This window comes from Phaethon lepturus, unplaced genomic scaffold (genome assembly GCF_000687285.1).
Source record: "Phaethon lepturus isolate BGI_N335 unplaced genomic scaffold, ASM68728v1 scaffold386, whole genome shotgun sequence".
NCBI classification, from domain to species: domain Eukaryota; kingdom Metazoa; phylum Chordata; class Aves; order Phaethontiformes; family Phaethontidae; genus Phaethon; species Phaethon lepturus.
In genome coordinates, this window is record NW_010548021.1 from 26,576 (window position 1) to 39,930 (window position 13,355).

The window sequence follows — 13,355 nt, forward strand, 5'->3', positions numbered from 1 at the left end:
GTATTAGTGCAACTTGAAACATTATTATTGCATTTATTTTCAACTTCTTTCAGCTATCCACTTTATTTTAATAAATGTTGTATTGTTCAGACAGTCATTTCAGGTTGCTTTGGATTAATGACACTATGAGCACTATATGACATTGTCAATATAGTTCTAAAAAGTTACCTTTATATCAAGAAGTTTCATCTCTAGTTCCATACTAAAAATAATGCAGGTAGCAAAATAAAAAGCATAAATGCACTGGCTGTATGTGAAACAATTACAGATGTGAATGATCTTTACTTACATCCCTGTATTATAGCAGTGAGAAATCAAACCAGGACTAATAACGTAAGTACTAAAACATAGATTACATAATTTTTAAAGAAACTTTAATTCCTACAGTGAATATATATAGAATAGACCCAAAGATGACCTCATTGTGGACATAAAAGGCAATTATGTCAGTTTGATACTGCTACAAATCAATCCCTAGTATTGTAGACATTCTGACTAGTTCTTATACATTTAAGTTGTAGAACATTTCTTCATCCCTTACAGAAAGTGGTGTCTATTTATGGGACAACTGCCTAAAGTAATTTTTTTTTTTCATTTTGGTAAGAAAAAAATTGATGTAAAAAAGGCAGCAAGAATTCTAGTGTCCTATATTCTCTTCCTCTTATAAATTAATGGAGTGTACCTAATACATGTGGATTTATAAATGTTATTCTACCTGAGAGCTGAGCAAGATATAGATTTTATGCCAAATAAATTTTCCCTTATTCTATTTCATGTCCTTAAAACTGATCAGCCTGTACTATTACCTCAGGTATTATGAAGTGGAAATATTATCTGGTTTGCATCCTTTAAGCTTTTAGACATACTAGATATAAAGTTGCATTGTCTCCAGAGCCAGACCAATAGGGCTGAAAAGAGCAGATAAATGGATAGATGTGTGTTTGTGTGTGTGTGTATCTCTGAGAAAGTAACTATATGAGAAAGAATATTAAATTCATAGTGCATAGTTTGAGCCCTCTATTAATTTCCATAAAAATAGCAAGCAGTACATATCTTTAAAAATAAACTTTAATGTTTGAGTTATGTTTAAAACGTATTAGCACAATAAGCATCTTTTAAGAGGAAAAAGGTGATTATCTCTTCAAACATCTGCTTTTTAAACCCACTTATTATTCAGTTATGTAGTCTTTTTTATTGCTTTTCATTTACAACAGTATGGCTTCACAGAAGAAGGAAGATTTAAATGGTGATTGAAAAGTTAAACTTGGAAGTGAGAGGAAAGTATGGATTATTGCTACCATTGTTATTATAAAAAACAATCCCATTTGTAAGCAATATATTTCTTCTGAGAGGTCTTGGTATTCTCTGAAGACCAGCGAAAGCAGCTTTGTCCTCACATTTTGCACAATACAGATGTACACGTGAATGTTCTGCTGAGCCATCAAAACAGAATGTAGGTGTTGCATCATTATAGGTTTTGAATAAAACATCATAAACAGCTCCCAAATGCATGAACCAGTGTCTGCTCACAATGACTTTTGCCATCTTTCCCTTGACATATGATGAAGAATGTGAAAAGCGGCTATTTTTTCTTGTCTTCTAAAGCATTTGTGTCCTGCTGCACAGCCCTTCCTGAAACTGTTCTTCAGTGGCACCAGCTACAGTTGCTATCTTATTCCTTCTCACAGTCTGGTCATTTGCCTCAAACAGAAAGATATAAAACAAAAATACAGCCAGGAGACTGTTAGCATATTATGATAATGGTCTTAAATTTGGTTTAGGGAGTGTATAGTCTTTTGTGGCTGATGGTTTGTAGGTGCTAAGGGAGAGATCAGAGTAAATATTCTTGTGGGCTTCCTGACTTAACATCTGTTATGCAGTTAATTCAGGCTTCAGGAAAGTAGACTCAGATCCAGCAGTCCTTTAGTGCATTAACGTGCATTAATGTATAGCATGATTTTGGCAGTGTTACAGTACTTAAACAGCTTAATCTTCCTTCTGCTAAAAAGAAAAAATATGCAAGGAACATAGATACATGCTGGCACATGAGCATTGCTTAAATAATTGTAGAAGCTGTTAGATGTGAAATTAAGATTGTGCATGGCTATAAAATGTATGATGGCAAGCAAACAGCTGGAGTTGGTGTACATTCATATATGTTAAGGTATGAATATGCATCATTTTATGAGACTCCAAAACCATGTATATACACAGATGTCACAAGAAAATATTTAACGTACTCATCAGATTGGAAGGGTTCCTAGATAACTTAGGGAGTAAGCTTAAACTAACTTTATGGTTTATAGAACAATTAATGTTTCCCACATGCACTCATTTTAAATCAAAATACTGGAGTATTCTACCAGAAAACCCCAAATTAAATGGAGCTGTGGTGGTAAATACACATCATTAACATAAGGAAAACATCTCAAAGAGAGTATTTGGTTTAAATGAATTTAAAATTCATAATACATTCCAGATTTAGGTGATTTGAAAGTACAGAGCTCAGACTTATCAGACAGCTTTGTCTTTCCTCTGATGTCTTCATCCACTGTCTACCTAAATTAATACGTTCGTATTTGACCTCCAGCTAACAGGTCTTGTAGGTGAGGCTAACATCATGTGCTTTGATCTGAAAAGCTGTAATTTACAGTCCTGGCCTAAATGCCACAGTTAAGATCCCCACAGGTTCAGTTTTCTTGTTCCTAATAAGGAACTGTTTGCAAAATTATCTCCCTCCAAGGACTGTACTACGAAACTTGCCATTTCTGGACACTCCCCCAAAAAACCAACCAAACACTAAAACTCCTAAAACTCCTAAACAAACAAGAATCTGTCTCGTTTTCCTGTTCTAGAGGAGAAGGAAGGACGGATGGAAAGAACAGTATTAAAGAATATTATTATTATAGTGAGTACTCTTCTGGGGTGAATATCAGAGCAGAGCTCATCTATGTCCATTTCCAAGGTTGGAAAACTTTGTCAGTGCTGTACAATGCTTGTCCATGATTATGGTTGGAAAACTTTGTCAGTGCTGTACAATGCTGTCTTTTTGATCCATAGTTTTATTTAAAATCCTAACAATATAGCAGTATTGCACAACAATCTTTTTTAATGCCATTCCTCTCTTTCCAACACTTGATATTCTGCTATGTGTGGATTTACCTCATCTTTTTCATTTGGTCTCACACCCATCCTTCTGGCTTTTCACGCTGTCTTTGTTTAATGAGAAAAAAACCTGATTGCTAACAGGTCTATCTACATCATAACGGAAGCATTTATGTAAAGGTGCAATTCACGGTGCTGCCTCTAGAGAATAAATCTGTAATTTAATCTGTAAACTGAATAAATAGTATGGTCAATATTTACCTGCTATGATGCCTCATCCCTACATTGTTTCCTGGGGATCAACAAAGGAACATTTTACGTAAGACTACAGCAAGGCAACATTTATTACAGCGTAATTTGGGGGAAGGTCAGAATGTTAACAAATACTACACAAACGTTTCATTTACAATTGTGTAAATACTTCTGTCTCATCACAGGAAAAAGAACTTGAAAAGAATTTTTAAAAACATTATTTTGGTATCTTTGAAGTGAAATACTGTTATTGTGTTTAGCAATGATAACAACCAAAACTTCATTTTTTTCAGAAAATTGTCTTTATTTTCAAAAATGTAAATATTAATTGCCATAAGGATAAACCTTTTTGCTTTGAGTTAAACAAAGAGTTCAAGTTAAAAAGGGGCTTTTTGGACCCAGAGGAAACATTTGTATTGTTCACATATTTCAAAAGGGCTTTCTTTCTAATTTAAACATGAGCCAAACTACTGATTGTCCAAACATAGCTCTATAAATAAAAAAAATCGTGATTGAAGTTAAATAAAAAAAATCGTGATTGAAGTTATGATTCAGCATAGTTATGAGAGCACAAGTTTATTAAGACAGGATAAGTAAGCATCATATATTTGGGAAGCGTTTGGAGCGTAATTTGCCCGTCCTTCATGTTTCAGTGCTCTCTCCATATGGCCTCAAAGGAGAAACCCCACCTCATCACTGTTCTGCTCAGTAGCTCCCCCCCAATGGAAATAAAGAAGCGTTAAATATCTCATAATACAATCTGTCAGTGAAATGTTTTAGTGCTTCATATGTGATTTAAAGTCTTTTAATAAATCTCTGGGTTATTGTATATGTGGTGAGCCATTCCATGCTGTGGATTTTCAAGGCTGTTGGTTTCAATATACGGTTATGCTTAAGCTGCAGTTCAGCGAGCGGCAGAGCCTGGTCTATGTTCATCTGTCTGTAAGATGAGCCCTAATGCCTTCAGTCTGGGCATCCTTTATCTTCCCACTAAAACAGCCACCCTGTTTATCCTCTATGCCCCCACCTACCTTGAACAGTACAGCTGCCTGGGCAAGAGGCTCGATTGCTTTTAATGGTGGAAAGCTCAGTCTATCGGCCAGTGCCTGTGGCTCCTTTTTTAAACAGGCGCTGCCCTAGACTCCTTGTAACCCTTGTAACTTGTATTTAATGAATGCATAAACCATAAGATCTAAACATCACTCAAATCTTTGCTTTTCAGTCAAGTTAATTTCAAACTGACCTCCGGATTCACAAGCTACTAGAGAGGACCTGCAGGCACAGGGTAACACTGTTGTAGAAGCTTATTTCTGTAAGGACGTAAGCTGCAAGTTGATCATTTGACATACGCTTAAGACTCTTGTTGTTGATATGCAAGTAGTAATTAACATTTACAGTACATCCATAATAAAACTTAATACATTTAAGGTAATTCAAACATTGGAGTCTAAACTAAGACTGTACTTATGAAAATAATTTGGTTGGATTTGTCTTTTTCACATCATGGAGTTTCTGTTTATTCCTTTAGATGTTTATAGAGAGAGAGACTTAAAACTGTTACCAGTAGAGTGAATGATTTGCGGTGAAATCAGATGCAGAGCTTGGCATTCCACTTCATGCTGGGTGAAGTGCTAGTTTATCCTGAGTTTGAAATTTATTGCTGTTTATTATGGTCTTTTTTTTTTTTAATCAGATAAGTTTAGTTATTGAAAAAACAAGACTATTCATAATGGTTTGGGCCAAATACAGTACAGTCAGAGGGTACACAGGGTTGCCTAAAGAGCTTTGACAACCTCTTAATCTTGATATGCAGCACACCATCTATTCTAGTCACGGTCGTTTAAAAAACATATAATGCATGTCATGCTAAATTGCACACTAGCTGCCTGTTTAGTATGGATGTAATTGCACCATAAACTGAATTGCAGTTGAAACTGAAAAACGGACCTGTAGCGATATTTTCAAAGTTTATAGGTCTTTATGCTAAACCACATCTTAGATTTTCCCAGACAACCTATAGTGATCTTACTGCCCATTAACACTCTTTTCTGGATGAGGTAAGGGAAAATGAGCCTCAGGGGCAAGAGATTTACGTTCTCATTTGAAAATATTTTTAAGTCTATGAGTAATTTTAAGTAGAGGTCCAGATCTTGCTACAGTATTAAGATCAGTTATTAGTTTGCTTGCCTGGAGATTTCTCCTGCTCTGGTGAAGTGGAGTTTTGATATCTATCTGTCTCATACTTGAAATTCTTCAGTCCTTGCACTTTCAAAACTTCCATTGACCGATCTCAGTATTGATTGCTTGTGAACTGTAAGAATCCCTCTTGCTTGTCTGATGTCCTTAATCTTTTGATCCATCTCCATGACTAATCAATATTTATATTGTCGTGGAGGCAATATATCCACATCTAGGCTCATGTGTCTGCAAACTCACAGTGTGTGTTTGTAAGACAAATTGGTATAGAAACAGCTAAACGTTTTCCAAGATGGAAAAGTAAGACATTCCAATATATCCTAAACACAAAGACATATATGATGGAGCTACCTGTTAACTGTTAATGTATTTTCTTTCTACCAACAGGTCCCATAAGCAGCATTTTGGTGAATAAGTATGGTAGCCGTCCTGTGATGATAGCAGGAGGTATCCTGTGTTCATTTGGTATGATTGCTTCATCTTTCTGCAACAGCGTCCTGGAACTTTATCTATGTATTGGTGTCGTTGGGGGTAAGAGTCTTGTTTAAAAGGGATTATTGCATTGTATTATATTATATTATATTATATTATGTTATGTTATGTTATGTTATGTTATGTTATGTTATGTTATGTTATGTTATGTTATGTTACATATTATTTCTAACACCGTTCTACCAATGAGCCTTACCAATCAAGAATCCACTGTGCAAGGCATTGTACAAATGCAAACCAAGAAGGTAGCAAGATCAGTTCACTTCAGCTACCTGAACTAACTAATCCTTTAAATTAGCTGGTATGATGTTAAATTATTTCTTAGGATATTTCAGGAACAACTGATGGTTTTATTCAATAAATGCTGTATGTATGTACTGTTCTAGACGGCACTGTAATTATGGTATAAAAATTGATTGGCTTGTGACAGCACTTATTACAGTTATTTGTGCAGAATTTCACATGCATTCTTTCAGCTTTCAATCATGTTGCACTTCAGATGAGGTGGCAGAGGCTAGCAGAATTCTAGTAAAAGTGTGAGAGCTAGTACCAGTTTTCTGTAGGTTTGTGCATACATATACTCTCACAGATAAGTATAACAACTTTCAGCTCAATAGCTGTCTATTTAAAATCCCCCAGGTCAATGCCCAAATAAAATTATTCATATATCATCAAAGGCCTGGATATTGCCTAAGGTGATAAACTAAAGTGATCATAAAGCCAACAAATTAAATAACCTTCTTACCAAAAGTTGTGGGTTTTTTTAAAACTACCTTCTGAGAATAAGGCAGGCAAGTGAGGTGAAGTATTGGCAGGTAATAAATGAATGAGATAATATTTGTTCCTATATTCAAGCTCATCTTTCTTTATGTTGGGACTAAAGGAGTCCTTGTTCAGTGATCATTTCTTAAAGCTCTTTTTTTTTACATCCTAAACCTGGGGCTTACTGAAAGAATAAAGTCAGGGTCCAGGAATGAGCCTATCAGAGAAGAAAACTTCTCTTCTGTGCCATCCAGCAGATGCATAGCTACTTAGACCTTATTGCCTAGATGTCTTAATACAGAGAGAAGGCCTAGAGGTTCAGCTTATACACTCAGCTGGAGTGGATGGCTGGTCTGCTCCTATGCATGTCCTCTACAACTCCTCCATCTTTAGTAGTGACTTGCATACCTGGGGAACTGGAGCTGAATGTACTCCAGAATAATTAGCTATTTTAAGCTCCACTGTTGTATACAAGTTTGATCTTAAATAGGGCTGGAAATAAGAGATGAGAAGATTTATGCATTTAAATACACCCTACATTCATTGTAGTTGAAGTGACATTTAATAACTTTTGTGAAATGAGCCAAGAGAGAATTGCATTATAGCTTAGGAAGTATAAAAATGGTGAGTCAAGGCGCTGATACCATCATTCCTCTGTGATTCCCTTCTCTATCATTGCTGAATCACAACAAGGAGTTTTGGCTTTTATTGCAGTGCTACAGGGGGAAATGGCAGAATGCCACCGTGACCTAAACTTGGCATTAACACACACGGATAGCAGTGAAGCAGTATTTCATTCTCTGACGCTAGCTGGTTTCTATCTTCACTGGGAATCACTAGATTAGATACTGGTCATTTTAAAAATAACTTGAAGGAGTTGTGATATGTTTTTAGTGCACGACCTTCTCTAATACTGTCTTTTATGTGTTCTTTAGGTCTGGGTTTAGCATTCAACTTACAGCCTGCCTTGACCATGATTGGCAAGTATTTCTATAAGAAACGTCCCATTGCTAATGGATTGGCCATGGCTGGAAGTCCAGTGTTTCTGAGCACATTGGCACCTCTCAATCAATTTCTTTTTAATGCGTTTGGCTGGAAAGGAAGCTTTCTCATTCTGGGAGGACTTCTTTTGAACTGCTGTGTGGCTGGGTCACTTATGAGACCTGTTGGACCGAAAACAGTCCCTCCTGTGAAAAAAGATGTTGAAAAAGGCACAGGAGATTCTACCTTGCACAAAAACAACAAGAAGTCTTTTTGGCAAACTATGAATAAATATCTAGATTTGTCCCTCTTCAAACACAGAGGGTTTCTGATCTATTTGTCAGGAAATGTCATTATGTTTATCGGTTTCTTCGCTCCAATAGTATTCTTGGCTCCTTATGCCAAGCACAAGGGAATTGATGAATATTCTGCTGCTTTTTTGCTATCGATCTTAGCATTTGTAGACATGTTTGCTAGGCCTTCAATGGGACTCGTAGCAAACTCCAAGTTTATCCGGCCAAAGATTCAGTACTTTTTTAGTTTTGCTGTCTTATACAATGGCGTCTGTCATATCTTGTGCCCTCTGGCAACAAATTACACTGGCTTGGTGATATATGCTGTATTTTTTGGGTTTGCATTTGGAATGGTTAGCAGTGTTCTTTTTGAGACATTGATGGATCTCGTTGGGGCTGCCAGATTCTCCAGTGCAGTTGGACTTGTCACCATCGTGGAATGTTGCCCTGTGCTCATAGGCCCTCCTCTAGGCGGTAAGAATCTCTTTTATTCCATTTTTTCAGACATTACAGCATAATCTTGCAATTTAGTATTGAATTACTATAAACATTATTCTTAATGTTATTTAAAGTTTTCTGTGTGACTAGGAATGTACTGTAGCAGCAGTGCACTGCATCAATTATCTTTGCACTTTACAGCTGCAGATCCACAGGAGAATCTAAAGGCGTACATTGAATGCATGTGCAATAGATAGTTTAAGAGCATATCTCTATTGGTCCATAAATCCATGTGATAAATGTATGTTTTCCTGATAGTACGTAGTGCTAACTTTGCAGCCTTGATTTACGTGTATTCAGCTCCAATTTGCTCTTTGCCGATACAGTTCTTACTCATTTGAATTGGTCAAGTCCACTGGTCAGTTTTTGTGAAGATCTCACACTGGATTATAGTTTCTCTAACGTAATGACAGCTAGAGGAGCACCCGCTTAAATTTAAAATAACAACGTTAGTTTGCCTAAAGAGAGAGGATTGGCATTTCTAGAGAGAAGCAACCAGTAGGGAGCTGCCAGAAAGGACAGGGGCATGCTCAGCAGCCTAGAAGAGGTGTGTGCTTGGTGGGATCCCACTGCAGTGCCATGGAGCGTTGCGTACTGGTATGATTTCACACCACAGCCTCACTCCCATCCAGTCCTTTAGCCTGTTTCTATAGCCAACAGATATGTGTAAGGCAATGTAGAGTGTGAACCATCCTACATTGACTTAAAGATGGTAATGTTGCCAACTTCTGTCTTTTGAGTGTAAGGGGAGCTTAAAGGCAGCCTAGCTTGGACTATATTCATAGTCCAAGATAAGACACCAAATACAGTCCAAGCTATAGGCTTGGACTATATTTGTAACTTTTGGGCTTCTAGCACCAAACATGATGAATACTCTTATCTAAAGTGTTTTCTGTTTGCTAGCTTTTTAGCCAGTATTTAGAAATGCTGTTAGTAAGTTTTATAATCTTAAGGTTTCTGATGATGCAAGAGACTAAAGAAACAGATACTCAAATCTTACTGAAAAGTATCCATTAAATGCGTGTGTGTAGCAGTGTAAGGCCAACAATGTGAAAATATAAAGATACTGAGATAATCAGCCTTGTGAACATAACACTATACCCACATAAGCAGAGTCACAAAAGTCAGCAAGATTATATATGCCTAAAACCATTCATAATTATCAAAGTATTTTAAGGATTCCTCTCACTATTTGTATGAAAAACAAAAGCATTGTGGAGTGAAATTTTAAATATGTGAAAACAATTCCACTCATTTCAGTACAATAATGTTTCTACAAGTAAATGTTTAATAGTCCTCAGGATATTCCATATTTCCCTCATCTTTTAACATACAAATTCTTTTTGGTAATGGTAGAACAAAATATATTCTCACACGGACTCTTCCTATGCCACCTAGTGGGGGACTGAGCCTGTGACTGCTGGAGTCCAGCCTTTTTAGTCAGGTTCTGAAATCAATATTAATATGAACTCTAAAGATATTAAATATAATATTTATGGAGCAATAGCATATGCAACTACTTATTTTTCAGTATATTAGCCTTGCAGAAGTTTTGAAAAGCATGTGCTCATGCTATAACTATGAATAATTGATATATGTGGTTAAATAAAGACAACAAAGGGGATGACCACATGTTTTGACTCATTCATATCCTTTAAAATATTATGGTGAAGTAATGTTAATGCATAATTTCATTTTTAATCATCAGTTTTATGAGACTGCTCGTCAATAACGACCAGTAAATTGTACTATTTACACTAGTAGGTGAACTATACAGTTGCAGAGCTATTTGAGTTCTTCCTAATACTAGGCTTGTGAAATAAAGAAAAGACTAAAATAATGTAAGTGCATATCAGGTGAATAGGCTGGAATTATGGCTTCAGCCCAGTAAAAGCATCTACATACATACGAAATTGAAGTGCACAGGTTCTCCTGTGAGTTTCAATGATAGTGTAGCAGAGTTCAGAGCTAAATAGTTGGATACATACAAATGTTGATTTGGTAGTTGTGAAAATTTAGAAAGAATGTCTCACAAAGTGGAAGAACAGTTATGTTGTTTTTTTTCCTTGTCATGACCAAATTAATCTCAGAGGTGTGGTAATTTTTAGTTGCAGGCTTCAGAGGTCGAAACTGAGCTGTTGAGCATGATAGCTGAAGGGACAAGCCTTTCGATCTCTTTCACCAGTTACAGGAAAGAAAAAACAAAAAGCAAGCAGTTGATGCACAGTGACAACAGCCTAAAAAGGCACATACCTCTTCATCCTATTGTCTGTTTGCAGCCTCCATGAGTGTCAGGCAGTCACTCCAAAACAATAGGAAAGAAAATTATGAGGTGAATAAAATAAGACGACAATGAAAGAATGAATATGAAAGAACTAAAAAACTGTCATCATTCGTTAAGCTTTACTTACTTTGTTCTTCAATATTTTATCATTGTCAGTGATTCCAATGACAATTGCTAGCTTGACTAATAGAAGTTTTGTTAGAGTTCCACTATATATGTTAGACCATTTAAACATGTTGAAAATGCTTTTCTGCTCCAACTTCAAAACCAGGAAATATATATGTATCTCTCCTAGGGAAAGTTCTGGATTGTATTGGGTATTCTATTCTAAAGACTATTTTTCTCTCTCCTTGTCGTTTTATTTCAGGTTGGTTAGTGGATCTTACTGGTGAATATCAGTACATGTATTTTGTCTGCGGAGTGATTGTGATTGTGGCCAGTATCTGGTTGTTCATTGGCAATACCATTAACTACAGGCTTTTGGCAAAAGAAAAGAAACTAGAAGATGAGAAGCAGAAAGCACAGAAGAACGCTGACTCAAAGGAAGCAGAACCATTAACAAACAATGAGAACGAAGATGCTCCCAGCAGAGCTGATAAAGCTCTTGAAGATCCCTCAGAAAGAGAAACCAATATTTAATCTGCAGTGTAGCTCAGAAGGCAACATTTATGACTTCTAATAGAAATATGTCTTCAAGACACAGGCCAGGTTTTGTGGTAATAATGATCAGTCACAATATTGGATGGGAACAGATTTTTGCCCCGTGGCAAGACTCTCAGTTAAATTACTATCTACAGTTTATTTATTTCAGTGATACAAAATTGAGATTACAGAGGTAGTGACTCCATGCAAATGAGTCCATCAAACTATGACTGGACAATCATGAGTCAGGTAAACTGGACTATATATAAAGCCTTCCAATGAAAAACACTTTTATTTTCAAAGTATATCTAATGCAAATGTATCTCTTACTCTTATTTGGGAAAATACTTTGTGTTCATCTTTAGAGTATTGTTAAAGTCTGTTGAAATAATCTGCCCAAACTGTACTTACCATTAATATTGAAAAGAATGTAAGCTCAAAGATTTGTTTCAAAAGAGACAGAGTACCTGAGTGAAGCACGCTGAAACTTTTTTCTCTTTTTTATGCCCACTAGATCAAAAAGATACATTATGTCTGTATAAACAATTATAATATGGATGTAAAAGTTGAGGCTAGATGATGAACAATTGGTGGGCACCATCTCTAAAATACAATAAACAGCTGAATTACAATATATTCCAGAAGTTGTTTCCTCCTGTGATAGCTGACTACATTGTACTTCAACATACACATTTGAACACAAAGTACGCTAAGACCTCACGAATTCAAACTGAGCTAAATTCTGCCTGTACATAAAAGGATTTAAACCCAAGATTTATATTGCTAACAAGAGTCGCAATTAGTTTCTTTGGTTATGTACTCCTGCATGGCTGAAGAAACTGGGTTGGACTGTGAAGCCTTCTTCCTAAAGGGACTAGATTCACAACCTGCTGATGTCAAAGAGATACGTACCCTTGGCTTTTGTGGCCTGAATCCGTTTCATGGCAATGACTTCAAAGTAGATGCTTGAGTTTATTGGCAAGTCATTAGTTGTTTGATGGTCTACTGAGAGGAGATTTAAGGTCTAGCTTCAGGTCCTTGCAGACAGGTAACTTTATACCAGTTCTCACCTCCCTTTACCATGTACTTAGTGGCAAGCTACTTCTTTTTTGTAATGCCAGTTGAAACAAAAATACTGCAAGGCACATTGACAGTGCCAGTCTGGAAGCTTTGTTACTGACGTATGATTTTTGTGCAGGGCATTTGGTCTTGTGTCTCCAATTTCACCGAGATACTCCTAGAAAATAAAATGTACACAATTTTTCCTCTTCCTTTAGACAAAAGAAAACTTAAGTCTACAATTTTACTTTACAGAAATTAGCACTGCACTTGAAAGCTAAGGGCAAGCTTCTGAAGGTATTACGTGAAAATATTTCTATTCTATTTGTTGGTGAGGAAAGGTGCCATTCGTTTTGGAGAGATGCATATAAATGCCTCAGAAATTGTGAAAATTAAGGGTCTGATTCATAAAACATTTATGCACTGTTTATGCAGAATACACATACATTCAATTCAGGGAAAAGAATAACATTCCTTTTAGCCCTCTTAAATCTCAAAAGTTGCAAATATACTGGACAGACGGCTAGCTGTGTTAAACATACTTTGAAGTGCCAATAATAAAAGAAAAAAATTAACAGTAACATCTAGCACATATATGAGTGCTTTTAAGAAGGAGTAGTGTTCAATATTATTATTTTCCCTCTTCTAAAAATTTTGGTAGTGCTTGCTTCTGTTTTGCTGGGTTATCTTGTATGCTATGACCTTCCACAGTAATGCTGAACTTTTTCATTATCTCAGCACCATTGTGGGGAAGAAGCATTACGATCTACTTGCAGCATGATACAGAAATT

At 36.2% G+C, this 13,355-nt stretch overlaps 1 protein-coding gene across 1 annotated transcript in view; it reads left to right on the forward strand.

The window, feature by feature from the left end:
- Nucleotides 1–12,299, forward strand: part of SLC16A7 (solute carrier family 16 (monocarboxylate transporter), member 7) — a 29,902-nt gene extending 17,603 nt beyond the window's left edge. Inside the window, exons 2-4 of the mRNA XM_010289801.1 lie at nucleotides 5,941–6,084; nucleotides 7,743–8,555; nucleotides 11,231–12,299. Of these exons, the coding sequence (XP_010288103.1) occupies nucleotides 5,941–6,084; nucleotides 7,743–8,555; nucleotides 11,231–11,502 (1,229 nt within the window). The 3' untranslated portion in view covers nucleotides 11,503–12,299. The remainder of the gene's footprint in view (nucleotides 1–5,940; nucleotides 6,085–7,742; nucleotides 8,556–11,230) is intronic.
- The last annotated feature ends 1,056 nt before the right edge of the window (nucleotides 12,300–13,355 follow it).